Source organism: Lampris incognitus, chromosome 8 (assembly GCF_029633865.1).
Source record: "Lampris incognitus isolate fLamInc1 chromosome 8, fLamInc1.hap2, whole genome shotgun sequence".
NCBI classification, from domain to species: Eukaryota; Metazoa; Chordata; class Actinopteri; order Lampriformes; family Lampridae; genus Lampris; species Lampris incognitus.
Window position 1 is genome coordinate 12,598,942 of NC_079218.1, and position 18,943 is coordinate 12,617,884.

Below are 18,943 nucleotides of genomic sequence, written 5' to 3' on the forward strand. Positions count from 1 at the left end.
AGCTAGTTTCTCAACAGACACACTGACATATGCAATGCATTAATATCGCAAGAATATAGAGTTTAAAAACCGTGGCGGTCCCGCCCGTGGTCGTTTTGGGTAGGCGTGACATCCCGGTAGTTCCGGCTGCTCCCGTGTCTCATGCGCACGACACCGGAAGGACTCTTTCATTTACACACCGACCAGAACTAGTACACAATGACCCCCCTCCCCCCCCCCCCCGAGTCCCAACTGGACTCATCAGTCAAAGTCGCGGTCCTACAGTCAGTCAGTCAACAGGCCTCTACCCAGTCCGAGTCAAACTCTCAAACAATAACACATCCTAACATCAACCAAACATTTGAACACATAAATTATAACAATTTCCACCCGACCATTAACAGTCCCATGAGCCCCTGCGCTCCCCGGCGCAGCGCCGCCGACAGGCGGAAGAGCGGGTCGATGATGCGGATGTCGACTCGTCATGTCTGGATGGAGTAGCCCACGCTGAAATCATGGACGCGTTCGACTTGTTCCGAAAGCTCGGAGCCGGGGCCAAATTTGACCTAAAGAGATTCGGTAAAGATGCTCTGCGTTTCAAGGTAACGCTTCTATCCACCTGTTCGTGTTGCTGTACAACTGCTACATCTGAAATGTCTGACAAAACGCGTCCAAGCGTGCTGCTGCGGCTGCTCGGACGTGCTGGGCAACAGAAATAGCCATGCTGGCTTAACCCAGGTCAAACACAGCGAGCGTTCCTGGCAGTATTAGTTTGCTTTCAATAGTAATTATAGTTTTATTTCTCCCCGTGTATGTGATACAGGTAGGGAAAACCCATGGAGCGGGATCGACCACAGACTCTTTTTCTGGGATCGATTACTTCGGCACACGGAAAAACAGTGGAACTCAGAGCGGCGCTACGCCTGAGGAAGAGGAGGATGGCATTGAGCATGAGGAAGAAAATGTGGATTCTGATGCTGGAGGAAAACGGAAACGGCAGCTTAAAGAGGAACCTGTAAAAACAAAGAAGAGGAAGAAGAAGAAGAATGGCGTCCAGGCAGAGGTGGAAGGTACCGTGTCATCGCAGGAATTAAGACTCGTCATTCATTTGCTGTTAATTAACGATCAATGGCTGATAAGTAACGACTTACTAGTTGAAGTAATTTCACATTAGGAATTGATAATGATCAGTTGGGAAAACTAATGGCAGCGCTCCAGCTGAAACATGTATAAAAAGTCCTTAACTGTTGTAACTAACTCAAATTTGTGCAGCTTTTTTGTGACAGTCTTGTGTAATCCTATAATCTTTCTTTTAAACTGAAACTGATAAGAGCACCAAGCAAAAACCTTTCAAATGCTGATGCTATATACTTTTTAAGCTCACAAATGTTTCTTGTTTGTTTTTGTTTTGTTTCTAACTTGAAAAAAAAAACGTACCACATTCTGGCCCTCTGTCTCTGGTATAGCTGAAACAGACAGTGGATCACAGAAAGAAACAGAAAAGAATGGAATTCAGTGGACCTCATCTCAGGGCAAAATTGTCCAATGCCCACAGAAGGATGAGAAGGAGAAAAACTCCTTGAAGAGGTTGAAGCAGCTTCACCGTGAAAAGGTACCCATGAATTCAGGATGTGTACACACATTCTTCCACAAATACTTACATGTGGCTTTTGTCTCGGGTTTGGCAGTGATGCGACTCTATCTGTTTAAATGTCAACCTGCGGAGTTACTGACACGCAGCTGTTCTGTTCTTGCCCGTAATGGTTGAATATGCCTTTACTTAACACTCTGCTGATCTGATCTTTCAATTACCAAAAGGTCAACCGCACCAGAGCGCAGCACCGTATAAACGTGCATGGCTGTGACGTGCCGGACCCGGTGAGCACATTTGAGGAGCTGCAGTCTGAGTACCGTCTGAACCCACGTGTCCTTCAGAACCTCAGAGACAGCGGGCTGAGCTCCCCAACGCCCATACAGATGCAAGCGATACCGCTGATGATGCATGTGAGTTACACTCAAAGGTAGAAACTAGAACTAGAACAGCGTGGTTGGCGAAGCGTTGGTGTGATGATGTAAAGAAGAATCTAGAATGATGTTGCATGCTTTGTTTTCATCCAGCCTCGATGCACATGTCACTCCTCTCTTTGTGTCTTCACATCAACTTCTGTTTATTGCCTGTAAAGTTTAAAACCTTGCTGTTGGTGTTCTGGATAGCTGAAGAAATTGCACCAACTTACCAGCAACCCCATATTAACATGTACGCTCCTGCTCATCCTCTTCGTTCTTCCTCTGGTAGGATCTACTTCCTGTGTCCTCTACCAAAGTGACACTCTAAAGGTCCAGACTTTTCTCTCAGCTGGAGCTAAAATGGTGGAGCCGACTCCCGGTCTCCATCAGAGCTACTGACTTGCTTAATTCCTTTAAGAAAAACCTAAAAACTTTCCTCTTTCAGTCTTTTCTTGATTCTTGAAGTAGTTTCTGGTGCCATGCTATGTATATTAATTGGCACTGGCTGTTACTATTCCCACACTTGTGTAACAATCACGTATGAATAGACTCGCTGGCCCTTAGCTAATTGGTCGGACCTTTTAGTCGAGTGGTTAACATAGTCACCCGTGGTGCAGGAGACCCGGGTTGCATCCTGGCTGCAGCCCGGGAACTGCCACAGCTAGGACACGAACCCAGGTCTCCTGCACCATGGGCAACTACTTTAACCAGTCGACTAAAGGGTCCGACCCGTTAGCCAAGGGCTAGCGAGTCTATTTATCCGTGTACGTTACACTTACTTAAACACCATTACTATTGGTGTTTACTATTGAGCCATTTTCTACTTGCATTTGATGACATTATTTGCCTTCTGACTTGGGGCATTGAACATCTACTGTGTACTGTCATTCTCCTGTTCACCCCCTATTGGTGGTCTGTGGCACAACTACACTAAAACTCAACATGACATGCATTTCTGGCTATTATATGATTACTGTATATCAAATGTTCTGCTACTTCATAGAGTACTATTGTGATATGATTATTATGAAGCAAATGTTCTACTACTACTTCATATAGTAGTAGTACGATATGGTTGCCATATAGTACACTACGATGCCAGTTACTAACACTTGAATTTATTTGCTAGCTGCTAGTCTTGCGAAGCATGTGCCAAATGAATACACAAAGTTTTTGCTTTGGTTTTTGACAAGAGTGTTGCTTTTTGTAATGCGCTCAAATCAGGGTCGTGAGCTCCTGGCCTGTGCGCCCACAGGATCAGGGAAGACTCTGGCCTTCTGCCTCCCGCTGCTGGCCCACCTTCACCAGCCTGCTAACCGTGGCTTCAGAGCCGTGATCATATCCCCAACTAGAGAACTTGCCAGCCAGGTACAGAACACACACACACACACACACACACACACACACACACACTGCAGTGTTGTCCTCTGGGACTTTCTACTGTGAGACTCACACATGGGTGCATTTGGCCTCTCCAGGCAGATCATTTTAGCCTGGTCTGTTCCTCTTGTCACGCGTTTTCGTTGTTATCGTTTGTGTTCTAGACCCATCGAGAGCTTCTGCGTCTGTCGGATGGAGTCGGCTTCAGAGTTCACATCATTGACAAGGCGTCCATTGCAGCGAAGAAATACGGACCCGAGTCAAACAAAAAATATGGTAAGACCGGTTTATCAAAGCCGTGGAGGCAGAAAGTAAAGTGATCTCGTTTGTGTTGATCCATCATGCACGCTTGTCATCACAACACTAATGGGACTGCGGTGTAAAACTAAACTTGTATTTGCTATTCCTGCACTACAAAATCCACAATGGGATCTGTTACTGCACCTTTTTACTTCTTTTATCTTTTACTTGAATATTTTGAGTATCCTTAAGCTTGTTTGTTGTTGTGGTTTCTATTAGAGACTTGTGTATGTACCGCTGGAGAGCCTACAACTGCATTTTTTTGTGCAATCTAGATATCCTCGTCAGTACTCCAAACAGACTGATCTTCCTCCTGAAGCAGGATCCTCCTGCGTTAGACCTCAGCAGGTAAGATTTCGGTGTTTTTTCATCCAGAATTAGGCGAGGACAGACTCGTGTCCAGCGTCGGACATTTCTCTTATTTTCTTTCCATCTAACGTTTTGCGTTCGCAGTGTGGAGTGGTTGGTTGTGGATGAGTCCGACAAGCTGTTTGAGGACGGCAAGAGCGGCTTCAGAGAGCAGCTCGCGACCGTGTTCTTGGCCTGCTCCGGTCCAAAAGTGCGGCGGGCGTTCTTCAGCGCCACCTGTACCTCAGATGTGGAGCAGTGGTGCCGTCTCAACCTGGACAACCTGGTCTCGGTGAACATCGGGCACAGGTACCAGCCTCCGCCACAGAACGCCGGCTCTGCCTTTTCATCAGACCTTGTGGATATCCACGACTTCATTCATACCAACCTTCTCTTGTTTCACACCTTCTTATAAAACTGCAAACCTGTTTTCTCAGGAATACAGCGGTGGAAACAGTGGAACAGGAGTTGCTGTTTGTCGGGACTGAGACGGGCAAACTGCTGGCTATAAGGGACATCATTCAGAAAGTGAGGGAATCTTAAGTATTTCTAATTCAGCCTGTAAGGGAGTCATTGGATAAGCTGTCACTGGTAAAACATTCAGGTCTGTTTATTTCTGAACAGGATTGTTATGTTTTCACAACTTTCCATTACACACACAAGTTCAGTACCAAGCCAAGGCTTGATCAGCTGCCGTACTTATTTATGAATGAAACAGTTAAACCAATGAACAGGAACTGTAAAACTGTAGATAAACCAGTCTGATGTTTGCTACTATTTACCAAATCATAAGATAGACATTCAGAGATGTGCCGGTGTGCAAATAGGTCAATAAAAGTTTGATTCTCTAGAACTTAAAACCAGATGATTTTTTAAACATTTGTGTTCTCTCCATCTCCTGCTCCTTCGCTCCGTCTTTCAACTTAAGGGGTTCCTGCCTCCCATGTTGGTGTTTGTACAGTCCATAGAGCGGGCCCGTGAGCTTTATCACGAGCTGGTATATGAAGGCATCAACGTAGACGTCATCCATGCAGACCGCACACAGCAACAGGTACATGTAGACACATACACACACACACACACACACACACACACACACACTCTTGTACTATTATCTTTGTTTGAACCCTCATTGACTATAGTCATTACCTAGCTCTCAACCATCAGAACTTAATGTCTAACCTCAACCCCATACCCAAGTCCTAACCCTAAAGTAGACCCTTAAAGAAGTGAGGACTGAACAAAATGTCCTCACTTTCCAAAACTGTCCTCATTCTGACGGGTAAAAACTCAAATTGGCCCCCACAAAGATAGAAGTACACACTCACTCACTCACTTACATACATATCCACACTCTCACTCAGGCCCATATTAAAATATCATAAGGGAGTATCTTGTTTTCTCTTTCCCAGAGAGACAATGTCGTGAGCAGTTTCCGCTCAGGTAAAATCTGGGTGTTGATCTGCACGGCTCTGCTTGCCCGAGGAATCGACTTCAAAGGAGTCAATCTGGTGCTTAACTATGACTTCCCCACCAGTGCTGTGGAATACATCCACAGGATCGGTTAGTCCCTCTTCTACATCCCATTCAAATACTGTATTTTTGTTTTAAGAGTGAACCCTCACAGTGAGGGTTAATCTACGCGACTCCTGTTCCTCTCAGTCTCCCAGACAGCGGTCCTGTTATTCTTTTCCCAGTTTGTGTTATTAGAGATGCACCGATGTCACTTTTTCACTGCCAATACTGAATCCAAGTATGAATTAAAGGTACAGTATGAAAGTTTAACTGCTTAAACACACAATTGAATCACACATCCAATGGACCTACTTATTTTTGTTTTAAGAAGTTTGATGGTCCTACAAAATTTATTATGTTAGTCTGAATTCAAACACAACAGCAGCTCCCATGTGGGAATGGATGCCTTCCTTCACCTCTGACCATGGCCCCTTGACTTTGAGTATATGCATTCCCAGTGAAGACCCCGGCTATTGCTCATGGAGACTTAACCCTTTGCTTCATTTTGAAGAAGCTTTCAAATATTTCATTAGCGATGAATAAAGTTTAAAGCGCACCAACCATTTGAAAAAAATCCATGCTTTCATCGCTACTATTGCTTCCTTTACACTTGAGAGCCACCAGATGATGAATCTGCCTTAAATAAGTTTTTTCACAATTTTTACATCACCAGAGTAGATCGGGAACTGGCTGCTGAGCTAGAGCAGTGTTTCCCAACCCAGTCCTCAAGGAACCCCTATCCTGCAGATTTTCTTTGCAACCCTGAATAGATACCTGTTTCTAGTTATTCAACCAATCAGCAATGAATTATGTCAGATGTTGCACACCTTGCATAATTAAGTGCTGTGAGATGATTGGTTGAGTAAGTACAGGCAGGGTTACAATGAAAATCTGCAGGATAGGGGTTCCTTGAGGACTGGGTTGGGAAATGCTGAGCTAGAGGATGATATCTCCATTGGAAGAGGTTGTAGAGGCAGTTAGGAGTACGCAAAGCAAAGCTGTTTTAGAATTCAAGATGGTACACTGACTTCTCTGGTTAGGTTGTCTAGAATTAGACCGGAGTTGGACCCTCTATGTGATCGATGCAAGCAAGCCCCTGCAAGTCCATTACATGTGTTCTGGATATGTCCAACACCATATCAGTTTTGCAGTCTATTTTCAATACTCGAATACTACTCTAAAATATTAGAGGGGCCATTGGATCAATCCCCCTTTACTGCCTTATTTAGTGTTGTACCACGGGGTGTACAGCTAAGTAATTTGTACATGCAATGTTCTGGCCTTTTGCACTTTGTTAGCCAAGCAACTTGTACTGTTCAGGTGGAAAGACCATTTCCCTCCTACGCACTCTCATCAGATCCAAGAGATTATGCAATATCTCAAGCTAGAGGAGATACGATACTCCCTCCACGTGTCTGTTCTGGGATTCTAGGCAATTTGGCAGCATTTCCCGGCATTTGTAGAAAAAAATGGAAGCAGGGAAATGTAATGATAATAATAGGTACAAACTTCTGACTTGTTCTGTTGCTGCGTGTTTGACTTCTACTTTGGCAAGTGTGTAAAACAACTGACTAATGTAGTGGTGCAGGTTTGGTAGGTGGGTAGAGAGGATCATAAGTCTGATAAATTATTTTATTTACACAATACAGCTTGCTGGCAGGGAACTTGGGATTAGGCTGGATACAGTGTACTATTTGTGTTTTGTATACTGTGAAAATCTGCAATTAAAAACATTGAATTAAAAAAAAACTTCTTAAAACATAAAAAAAATGGGTAATTTTTTTTTCAGAAAAAGCAATACTTTTATTGTCATTTTTATACTATTCCTGTGGGTGTGTTTTTAATTGTGCGTTTAAGCAGATAAATTGCGGCCGATACCAAGCACTAATCCATTACTTTTACTGAAGGGTGCAGAGTTGGACCATTAGTTTGGGCTCAATGGGGAAAATAATTTTACTGACAGAATTAGATTTTTTTTTCCACCATTATATTAATACATGTGTTCATGTGCCAGATGTGCAGTAAATCAAGTCACTTTGCTTTTATTCATGACATCACTCATAGCTTTTGGTGTCAGATTTAAGTCTTGAGTATAATCTCTTATACCGATGCTTCTTTTTAGACCGGTATCAGCCCAGTATGCGATACCAGTACCGGTATCGCCGCATCCATAGATGTTTTTTCATTTGGTCTTTTTTTGTTTTTAATTTATTTATTCTGTGTGTGTGTGTGTGTGTGTGTATATACATGGTGTTTTTAAGGGCGTACTGGCAGAGCCGGACACACGGGGAAGGCGATCACCTTTTTCACAGAAAATGACAAGCCACTGCTACTCAGGTTAATAGGCATTGGAGTCTGTAAACTTATGAATATATATATATATATATATATATATATATATATATATATATATATATATATATATATATATATAAATTGCACTCTTGTTTGGTTTCTGTCTGGATGTTAGACTTGATTAAACAGATGTCTGACTCTGGCCTCCACCTCTTCCCCTTGTGGCGGTATTCTTCCTCCACAGCATTGCCAACGTGATAAAGCAGGCCGGCTGTCCTGTACCCGACTACATGATGGGCTTCAAGAAGACACGCAGGTAATTCACATTTTAAGGCGTTTTACAGATGCAACAAAAGCCCTTCACGAGGGCTTCCGGGTAGCGTAGCGATCTGTTCTGTTGCCTACCAGCACAGGGATCGCCAGTTCAAATCCCCGTGTTACCTCCGGCTTGGTCGGGCGTCCCTACAGACACAACTGGCTGTGTCCGCGGGTGGGAAGCTGGATGTGGGTATGTATCCTGGTCACTTCACTAGCACCTCCTCTGGTTGGTCGGGGCGCCTGTTTGGGGGGGAGGGGGAACTGGGGGGAATAAGTGTGATCCTCCCATGTGCTATATCCCCCTGGGGAAACTCCTCAATGTCAGGTGAAAAGAAGCGACTGGCAACTCCACATGTGTCAGAGGAGGCATGTGGTAGTCTGCAGCCCTCCCGGATCTGCAGAGAGGGTGGAGCAGCGACCAGGACAGCTTGGAGGAGTGGGGTAATTGGCCGGATACAATTGGGGAGAAAAAGGGGGCAAATCCACAAAAAAAAGTCCTTCACAAACCCACAGATGGCGTGGGGTTATTTTACTGAATGGCAACATTTCCTGTTGGGCGGATGAAGGCGTTTGGTAAAGTGACACATGCCGTGGTTCTTTTTATTGCAAATATTAAAACCGGGCTGTTGTTTGTGTTCAGTAAGTTGAAGAGGAAGCTCCAGAAGAAACCCCCAAAGAGGAATACTATTTCTACCACACCTCAGTTCTTGATGAGGAAGAAGGCCTTAGGAGCCAAGGCTGCTAAGAAAGGGCCAGAACGAGTAGAGGGGTCACAGCAGAAAGGAGAGAATGCCCCGAAAAACGCCGTGGGGCAGAAGAAAGACGAAAAGGAGAAGAAGAAAGCCCAGAAAGGAAAGAGAGCGCAGAAAGAAGGGTCAATGGGAAAGGGCAAGAAAGCGTCATCTAAGACGGGGACAAAGTCCCCTGGGACCAAACTAAAGAAGTACGTGAGTCCTGATGTCTGTCCGTTCTCTCTCTCAAATAAAATGCACCAATGTCTGTTTTATTTTATTCTACATTGTGTGTGGAGCCTGAGGCCAAAGTATTTCATAGCCTGCAACACTTACTTCCACGGTGTCTTGTTGTGCTCATGACAATGAAAACCTTGAAGCAACGTCACAGGAACTCGGGCGCCACCAGTTCTTCACGTATAAATCTTTTCTTCTCTCCCCATTTAGGAACGTCCCAAGCTGATAATTTCAATGGAAGAATACTTCCAAGGCCGTAACATTGGACAGCAGGTAGCAGATTTCCGGGGCAGAGCGGGGGGGGGGTGTTCAGTACAGTGGAAACCACTTGTAATGACCAAGGTCACACAAATCTGCTGCTTGTATGGATTAAAAGTCATGGAATCCTTCCTATACGAATGCTGTTCAAACAGCCTGCTTAACGTGATCATTTTGAGTCTTTCATACATTAAACATTAAAAAAAAGGTAATTCAGGAAATCTTATGTTACATTTTTTTTTAATTCTTTATTTTTCACAGCAGTATATATTACAAAAGTTATATCAAAACAATAACAGTTTCATTTTCCTCTGTTCAGTTTTTTTTAAACTTACAAGAGAAAGTTAAAAAAAAGGCAAACTTTAAGAACTTTATACAATTTGGGAGAGGGAAAGTGTGTACATAAGACTCATATCAACCTGGACGGACGTGGTCACTAAAAGCAGTAAAAATGCACCTGCTTAAATCACATTATCACTGAGATTCAACGTGTGAGTTTATCGTGTTTTGGGCCGTTTCTGCTTGATTTATTTATTGTAATTAAATCAAATTTGCAACAACAACAAAAAAGAATCGTGTTCCCTGGCTGGCCGTGCTCATATTGATTTCCTCTTGCTGCGCAGGTGTCCAGAAGGGGGCGGGAGTGGACAGGAAATTGACTGTACAATAAGACAGGCGAGGAAGAAGAAGAAACCCGCGTGCGACGGTTATTTCCCCTTCCGTTATCTACTCAAATAACAAACTGTTTTATAAAATAATAAAACCATGCCGATGCTTCTGCTTTTGTCCCACATTTGTTCACCTTTAACGGTGACCGCTTGCTTCGACAACACGCAACGCCTAAAAGTCTCCATGGAAACATTAAGAAACCCATAAAAGGTCATTTGTTAGACTGGCGAAGCTAAAGTCAGGTTTTATCGTATTGTAACCGGTTATTTTCTTGCCCGGTGCGGGATTCGATACGGGATGTACTGCACCGCAAGGCGACATCACTAACCGCTCGGCTAAAGGGTCAGACTCGTTAGCTAGGGGCTCACGTGTCTTATTAGTAGTTTACAGTACAGACACGAACACGAAGAGCATCGTTATCTTCGTGTGTTAAACTACAGTATCGCAACCATCTCAACAAATGTTACTCCATGTGTTTGTGGGATTTAGTTTGGGGGGGGGGGGTTAGAAGGCTGCTTAACTCAAGGTAAAGGAAAGGAAAGCAAGTAAAGGGCGGGGGGGGGGGACACTACCTCCCCTACATACCGACACTCGGTTACCGTTTGAATTTAGAGCAACAGCAACAATAAAAGGAGGGAAAGAAGAAGAAATCCTGCGCATCAGAGTACAAAATCCAAAGCGGAACGTTTATAGTCACGTCAGCCCGTGGTATTGTAACGTGCATGGGTAAGTAGACACGTTGGTCCTTGACTAACGGGTCGGACCCTCTAGTCGACTGGTTGACGTCGCTTGCGGTGCAGGAGATACGGGTTCGCGTCCCGGCTGTGGCGGTTCCCGCGGACTGCCCCCCCGAATTCGCTACAATATTAAATGTCTCTCGCAGTCTGTTAAACCCGTTAGTAGAGGAGCTGCCAACCTTGGACCTGTGTAGTTTAGAAAAGGGGGCCATATCTTATAAAATACGCTTACCTTACACTTTAGCTCTGCAAGTCAAGTGTTCCATAGGCTCACATATAACCTTGCGCCAGCCTGCTGTGGGGTAGCAGCTTTTAACCCGTTTGCTTGGCAGACCAAAAAGTACACACACAGGATCTTTCCCAAGTTTATCACCAAAGATTATGTCAAGTTTATCCACAATAATCTTCCAGTATTCATCAGTATATACACATGTCTAGACCAGTGGTGGCTCTAGAGATTTTTTCCTGGGGTGGCAAAGGGGTGGCAAGACTGTGTCCCAGAGGTGGCAGCTGCCACCCCGTAGATCCGCCCCTGTGAGGGGGAGGGGGATTCTAAATCGGCGACTTCTGTTTGAGATGAGTTTGGTGCGGGTCTCATTGACCTTCACCATGCATGTACATAAAATATACTTTAAAAACATATCTGATTTATAAATGGGGTGGCAAGACTGTGTCCCAGAGGTGGCAGCTGCCACCCCTTGCCACCCCGTAGATCCGCGCCTGGTCCAGACACAGTGGCTCTAACTCCCCGCTTCTGTATTACACGTTATACGGGGCTCAGACTTGTTGTGATCCATTCTGTGTCTACGCTGTGGGGTCGTCTGTAAGCGGTGTAATAATAGTCTAAACTGAGATCCTTTAGTTCTATTACAAACAGAAATGTCCTTTGCTAATCCCCACATTTCTTTCCAGGTGACTCCGCCAACATTAAGGTTCAGGTCATTATTCCATTCGTGGAGTTTGGATATCGGATTACCTCTATCATATTGATTAAGTACCTTGTATCTTCGGGGTGTCAATTTGAAATAGCCATCAGGATTTTTTTTCTCTCTCGACGTTTTGCTTAAAAAAAGGAGGCTCAAATGTACGGATGTTAACACCCTCCCGGTTTGAAACGAAGTCATTAACGTGGATTGGGTTTGTTGTGCCCCCATACTCACGCCAGTCACAGTCACGTCCCCAGTCCCACTCAGCACGTCACCACTGAGGTAGGGCCGGGCGTCCCCTTCGGCAGCAGGTGTTGGTAATCTCCATCAGGCCAGCTGGACCCAGTTACTCATCCGGGCATCGCTCTGCTCCAGGCTGCTGAAGACGAGACGTCCGACGCTTGAACGTTGGACCACTGTGCGGTCAGTCTAGTCTGCTGAAGAGCCTCTTCGCGTTTTCCAAGAACTCAACCAGTTTCTCTTAGCTCGCGCCATTTCCCCGTCAGTGCCAGTCTACCCTGCTGCCTCCTCGGTTCTCCTCCAGGCTCCCTCCGTCTCCCTCGCTCCTCGTCCCCAGCGACCATCACGTTTCCTCCGCCCCCTCCCTCCAGCGATCTCCTTCCGCGTCTCTCTCCCTGGACCCCTCACTTCGGACCCGGACTTCCTGGATCTCGGACCCGGACTTCCTGGGACAACCCCTCGCTCTACGGATTCGGACCTGTGTGGCTAGGTTCGCACGCACATTTGCAACGCTCACTCCGTTTACATTGCGCGCCACTCTACAGCTTTACGCGCTAGAGACACTAGCTCTCCACACACCCACCTACAGCTGTGTTCAAAACAATAGCAGTCCAGCGTCACTAAGCAGATCAAGCACTGTTTTGGGTAGGAATTATATTTCTACATGGCAAATAACTTACTAGTAGGTGTAGTAGAGTAATAGAAAACCAACAGACCCAACAGTCATGACGTGCATGCTGCTGATGCTGTGTAATTGAATCATTAATTGAAGGGGCGTGTTCAAAGTGATAGCAGAGTGGAGTTCAATCAGGGAGGTCATTCAGCTGTGAAAAACGGGTGTCGAACGGGGGGGGGGCTTATTTAAGGACGAAGGCAGCAAATGTTGTACATGCTGGTTCTGGTGCGTTTCTCTCTGACAATCTGAGTAAAATGGGTCGTTCCAGACATTGTTCAGAAGAACAGCGTACTTTGATTAAAACGTTGATCGGGGAGGGGAAAACATACAAAGAGGTGCAGAAAACGATAGGCTGCTCAGCTAAAATGATCTCGAACGCTTTGAAATGGCAACCAAAACCTGAAAGGCGTGGAAGAAAACGGAAAACGACCATTCGAATGGATCGAAGAATAGCCAAAATGGCAAAGGCTCAGCCAGTGATCAGCTCCAGGGAGATCAGAGAAGGTCTCAAGTTGCCTGTGAGTGCTGTAACAATTAGAAGACGCCTGTGTGAAGCCAAGCGTTCGGCCAGAAGCCCCCACAAAGGCCCACTGTTGAAAAAACGACACGTGCTGAAGAGGTTACAGTTTGCCGAAGAACACATTGACTGGCCTAAAGAGAAATGGCGCAACATTTTGTGGACTGGCGAAAGCAAGATTGTTCTCTTTGGGTCGAGAGGCCGCAGACAGTTTGTCAGACGACCCCCAAACACTGACTTCAAGCCCCAGTACACTGTGAAAACAGTGATGCATGGTGGCGCAAGCATCATGATATGGGGATGTTTCTCATACTATGGTGTCGGGCCTATTTATCGCATAGCAGGGATCATGGATCAGTTTAAATACGTCAAAACACTTGAAGAAGTCATGTTGCCTTATGCCGAAGAGGAAATGCCCTTGAAATGGGTGCTTCAACAAGACAATGACCCCAAACACACCAGTAAGCAGGCAGCATCTTGGTTCCAGACCAACAAGATTAACGTTATGGAGTGGCCAGCCCAATCCCCGGACCTTAATCCAACAGAGAACTTGTGGGGTGACATCAAAAATGCTGTTTCTGAGGCAAAACCAAGAAATGCAGAGGAATTGTGGAATGTAGTCCAGTCGTCCTGGGCTGGAATACCTGTTCACAGGTGCCAGAAGTTGGTCGACTCCATGCAACACAGATGTGAAGCCGTTCTCAAAAACAGTGGTTATACAACTAGATATTAGTTCAGTGATTCACAGGGAAGCTAAATCTTCAAGCATTTTTCAGTTTATACAGTAAACGTTTTGAGTTTGTAAAGAAAAATGCAGACGCTGCTGTTTTTTTGAACAGCCTAATATTCCCTTTTCTTCACTTTCTGTAAAGGAATAACAAATTTGATAAAAAAAAAATTTGTTCATGTTTTGATTTGGAATAGAATGTGCAGGGTTCCCAATGCGTTTGCGTGTATGGAAATAAAAGCTATTATAAGGATTTTGAGCTTTACTCACTTTTTTTTACACACACACTGCTATTATTTTGAACACAACTGTAGTATAGCACACACCCCATTTTCATTCTGTCCAGGCACCCACACACTAGCATAGGTTTAGGGACTTGTTTTATTAATAAAACCCTTATATTTGTTCCCTTGTCTCTGCCTCAGGGGCCCAACCGATTCCGAGCAGCCAAATGTGCCAGGTACCCCAAACAGGGTTGACTTGATAAAATCAAAACGTGATCCTGCACTCGATTGACTGCAAAGGGGATCCTCTGGATTATAACTACTTTACTGCAGAGGTTCATTGTCTTGGAGAGAGGCTGATCTCCGCAGCAGTAGTTCAGGGGGTGGAGCAGAGCGTCCGGTAACTGGAGGATTGCTGATTCTATTCTCGGTGTCCCCTGAGCAGGACCCTAACTGCTCCCGATGATCTGGTTATCTTGCTTGGTTGACACTGCCATCAGTGTGTGTGTGTGTGTGTGTGTGTGTGTGTGTGTGTGTGTGTGTGTGTGTGCACGTGCGCGCGCACGTGGATAAACGTGTGAGGTATTAATTGTAAAGTGTTTTATGAATACAGTCCATTTTACCATTTCCTTACAAACTTAAAATAAATCAGAATGCATAATGACATATTTGGCACATTTCAAGAGGGTTAAATATTTAAATTACTAATCCATTTGACAGTTTGGGGCACTGAGATGATAACATAACTCATAACATACAAAGTTGGGTATAAGGTTTGGTGGAACCGGACTAAAATGTAACGAGCATTGTTAGCACTAGATAGCTAACCTAGCTAGCTAGGCTAGCTAACGTTAGCAAGCTTACCTTGGAGCAAACAAATGTGTTTTTGTTTATCCTCGATGGATTCAGCTGTGAGTGAGGTCTTCCACACTGTTTGATCCACATTCGACATGTTTCCTCTTGTGTTTTTGGCTTAGGAAAAGCCCAAAAATACGACCCCACCCTCCAAACTTTTAGGATATCTGCTGTCTGATTTGCAGGTACCGTAAGCGCACCGCTTCGGCATTTCCTCGATAGCTTGCCAGGCCTCCCCTGCTTGGTAACGGTTACTAACGTAGGATTGGACAGTGGCTGTTCTAGGGCGGGGCTTAGCGAAGGGTCCGTTGTGTCCACAGTGATCTGTATAAGGTGGGCAATATTGAGAGTGATGATTCAATGGCGATCATGTCACATGAGGTGTACCAAGCTATAAACAAGCTGTCTGTTAACAAGGCAAGTGGCTTAGATCATATTACTGCTGAACACCTTAAATATGCCAGTCCGAGGTTAGCTCCTCTCCTTGCTAGCTGTTTTACTGGCTTTATGGTCCATGGCTTGTTACCAGACTCAATGTTGTCTGTACTGTTAGTGCCAGTCATTAAGGACAAAGCTGGTAAAGTATGCAGCCTAGAGAACTACAGGCCTATCGCTCTAGCCAGCATACTGTCAAAAGTCCTAGAAAGAATCCTGCTGGATAGAGTGCATGCATTTATCAACTCCACGGATAACCAGTTTGGTTTTAAAGCTAAACATGGCACTGACTTATGTATACATGCCTTAAAGGAAATTGTAAACAAATACAGAGGCCAAAACTCATCGGTTCTTATGTGTTTTATTGATGCTTCTAAAGCTTTTGATCGTGTTAATCATAGAGGGGTCCCTAAGTACATTGTGGGAATTCTGGCTTATTGGTATGCCCACCAGACTACGCAAGTGAAATGGGGTAATAGTGTTTCAGCCCCATTTGGGGTTAGCAATGGTGTCAGACAAGGGGGAATTCTGTCTCCAGTTCTCTACAATGTATATATTGATGATTTGTCCAAGCAGCTGAAAGCCTGTAACACTGGGTGCATGACTGGTAATACCTTTGTGAACCATATTATGTATGCAGATGACCTTGTCATTCTTAGTCCCTGTACTGCTGGTCTCCAGCAGCTCCTTGATATAGGTTGTGTGTACGGTGTGGAACATGATGTCAAATACAATGCTAGTAAGAGTGTTGTCATGATCTGCAGAACCAAAGAGGTCAATCATCTAACAAGTCCTGATTTTAAATTGTCTGATAATAATCTTGTGGTATGTAATAAGGTGAAATATCTTGGGCACTATATGACTGAACAAATGACAGATGATGATGATATTTATAGGCAATGCCGCATGATGTATGCACAAGCAAACACTCTGTCGCGCAAGTTTGGTATGTGTTCAGTTAGTGTGAAGACGTCTCTGTTCAGAGCATATTGTACAACACTCTATACTGCCCCCTGTGGTCAAACTATAAAAAGCAAGCGTACAGAGGCTTCGAGTGGCTTATAATGATGCCATGAGAATACTGCTTAAAAGATCTAGATGGTGTAGTGCAAGTGAAACGTTTGTGGCTGCAGGAGTCAGTACCTGTCAGGCTCTTCTAAGAAATCTTATCTATAAATTTATTTGCCGGCTCAATGACTCTGATGATGTAATCATCAAGAGTTTGACTGATATAAGATTCAGTGCCACACGCTACCAATCCCGGCAGTGGGACCACTGGTATAGCTGCCTTCTTTCAACACACTGACTTGTTCCATTTATGTTATTTTATTGTGTTTACTCTGTGTATTGCCTAGGGTTTGTCTTTTACCTATTTGTCTTTGTCTGTTATGGACCCCGAGTCTGCAATAAAGTTCTGAATTGAATTGAATATATACATATATATATATATATATATATATATATATATATATATATATATATATATATATATATATATATATACACCCTGGACAGGCCGCCAGGCCCCATCACAGGGCATTTCTTTAGCTATTCTTCTCAAGAGCCTAAAAACACCCTGAAGCTGAAGCTAAAAATGTAACCTTCAGTCTCGGTCTGTGGAAGAGCCAGAGTATGGAGAATGAGCAGAATATGTCAAACGCTCACCGTACTCAAAACTCACAACACCTGCATCTAACACTTGGACTAAATCACCCCCCCCCCATCAATATTGAATGTTCATCATTCTAACTTCATTATTTAGCACTAATAAGGAGTTATCAATTCATGTCAGATTGTAACTGACAGCTAATGCTCCACGTTATTGGATACTGCGTCTCGGGTTTGAGAAAGCATCCTAAAACTGAGGGCATGAATTGGGTAACACAAGTTCAATAAATACAAACAACTACGTATATGCTGTAAAACGCAACACTAGGGCATCGGGAAAACAAGCACATATAGCATGAATCGAAGAGCCGACAGCCTTCGTCATCTCTTCTTGTCCTCTCCATCATCTCTTCCTATCCTCTGCCCACCGCAACAGCACAGACTCATTCCAGCAGTCACAACTTCTCTGTAGAAGTCAGAGCAATTCCTATTGTAGCGAATTCGGGGGACAACGCAACCACAAGAACTGCCGCGGCCGGGAAGCGAAGCCGTATCACCCGCACCGCAGGAGACATCGCTAACCGCTCGACTAAAGGGTCAGACCCGCAAATCAGCGTGTCTTCTTATCCATGCACGTTACACTATTGTCAAAGGAACCAAATTTCACTTGGCTGCCCTACAACTTTCACCACTGAGGATTGATTCCACCAAAGCAAGTTAAGGTAAGAAAAATCTTTTTATTTCATTTTAATTTAATTAGAGATCGTGGGCAACTATCACACTACACTCATCCATACCATAGCAGCAGGCATCAAGTCCCATGCCTCTATAGTGTTGAGATCTGCATAAACTGTCATGGTCTATTTGCAATTACAGAACAGGCGCTTATATCCGAGTCTTGCGCCTGTGTCATTCACATTATGAAACATTGCCACTGTTTGTTGAACATGCCAACCTACATCCCGAATGCAAATGAGGATGTTGAAAGCCTTGGGTCACTATAGCTGACTTCTGGCGCAGCCCTCGTCGTGTGACTGTGGCGACATCTCCTGACCTTGAGCTAGATAGCATGTCTAACCGAACTGACACCAGCGTTAATCAATGTGTCAGTGCCTTGGCGGAGGTTATCGCTGCTCCCTAAAGTTACTGCAATGTCTTAAAACTTCTTTTCCTGTATCAGTGTTGATATATACACTACCGTTCAAAAGTTTGGGATCACATTGAAATGTCCATATTTTTGAAGGAAAAGCACTGTACTTTTCAATGAAGATAACTTTAAACTAGTCTTAACTTTAAAGAAATACACTCTATACATTGCTAATGTGGTAAATGACTATTCTAGCTGCAAATGTCTGGTTTTTGGTGCAATATCTACATAGGTGTATAGAGGCCCATTTCAAGCAACTATCACTCCAGTGTTCTAATGGTACAATGTGTTTGCTCATTGGCTCAGAAGGCTAATTGATGATTAGAAAACCCTTGTGCAATCATGTTCACACATCTGAAAACAGTTTAGCTCGTTACAGAAGCTACAAAACTGACCTTCCTTTGAGCAGATTGAGTTTCTGGAGCATCACATTTGTGGGGTCAATTAAACGCTCAAAATGGCCAGAAAAAGAGAACTTTCATCTGAAACTCGACAGTCTATTCTTGTTCTTAGAAATGAAGGCTATTCCATGCGAGAAATTGCTAAGAAATTGAAGATTTCCTACACCGGTGTGTACTACTCCCTTCAGAGGACAGCACAAACAGGCTCTAACCAGAGTAGAAAAAGAAGTGGGAGGCCGCGTTGCACAACTGAGCAAGAAGATAAGTACATTAGAGTCTCTAGTTTGAGAAACAGACGCCTCACAGGTCCCCAACTGGCATCTTCATTAAATAGTACCCGCAAAACACCAGTGTCAACATCTACAGTGAAGAGGCGGCTGCGGGATTCTGGGCTTCAGGGCAGAGTGGCAAAG

At 44.3% G+C, this 18,943-nt stretch overlaps 1 protein-coding gene across 1 annotated transcript; it reads left to right on the forward strand.

The window, feature by feature from the left end:
- The first annotated feature begins 362 nt into the window (after window positions 1-362).
- On the forward strand, window positions 363-10,134 carry ddx52 (DEAD (Asp-Glu-Ala-Asp) box polypeptide 52). Its single transcript, XM_056285001.1, has 16 exons — window positions 363-581; window positions 803-1,049; window positions 1,446-1,591; window positions 1,798-1,983; window positions 3,211-3,354; window positions 3,531-3,642; window positions 3,942-4,014; window positions 4,120-4,323; window positions 4,452-4,542; window positions 4,943-5,065; window positions 5,427-5,577; window positions 7,791-7,866; window positions 8,069-8,140; window positions 8,783-9,085; window positions 9,321-9,383; window positions 9,992-10,134. The coding sequence occupies exons 1-15, from the start codon at window positions 495-497 to the stop codon at window positions 9,334-9,336; spliced, it is 2,031 nt and encodes a 676-aa protein (XP_056140976.1). The 5' UTR covers window positions 363-494; the 3' UTR covers window positions 9,337-9,383; window positions 9,992-10,134.
- Window positions 10,135-18,943: the final 8,809 nt, after the last annotated feature.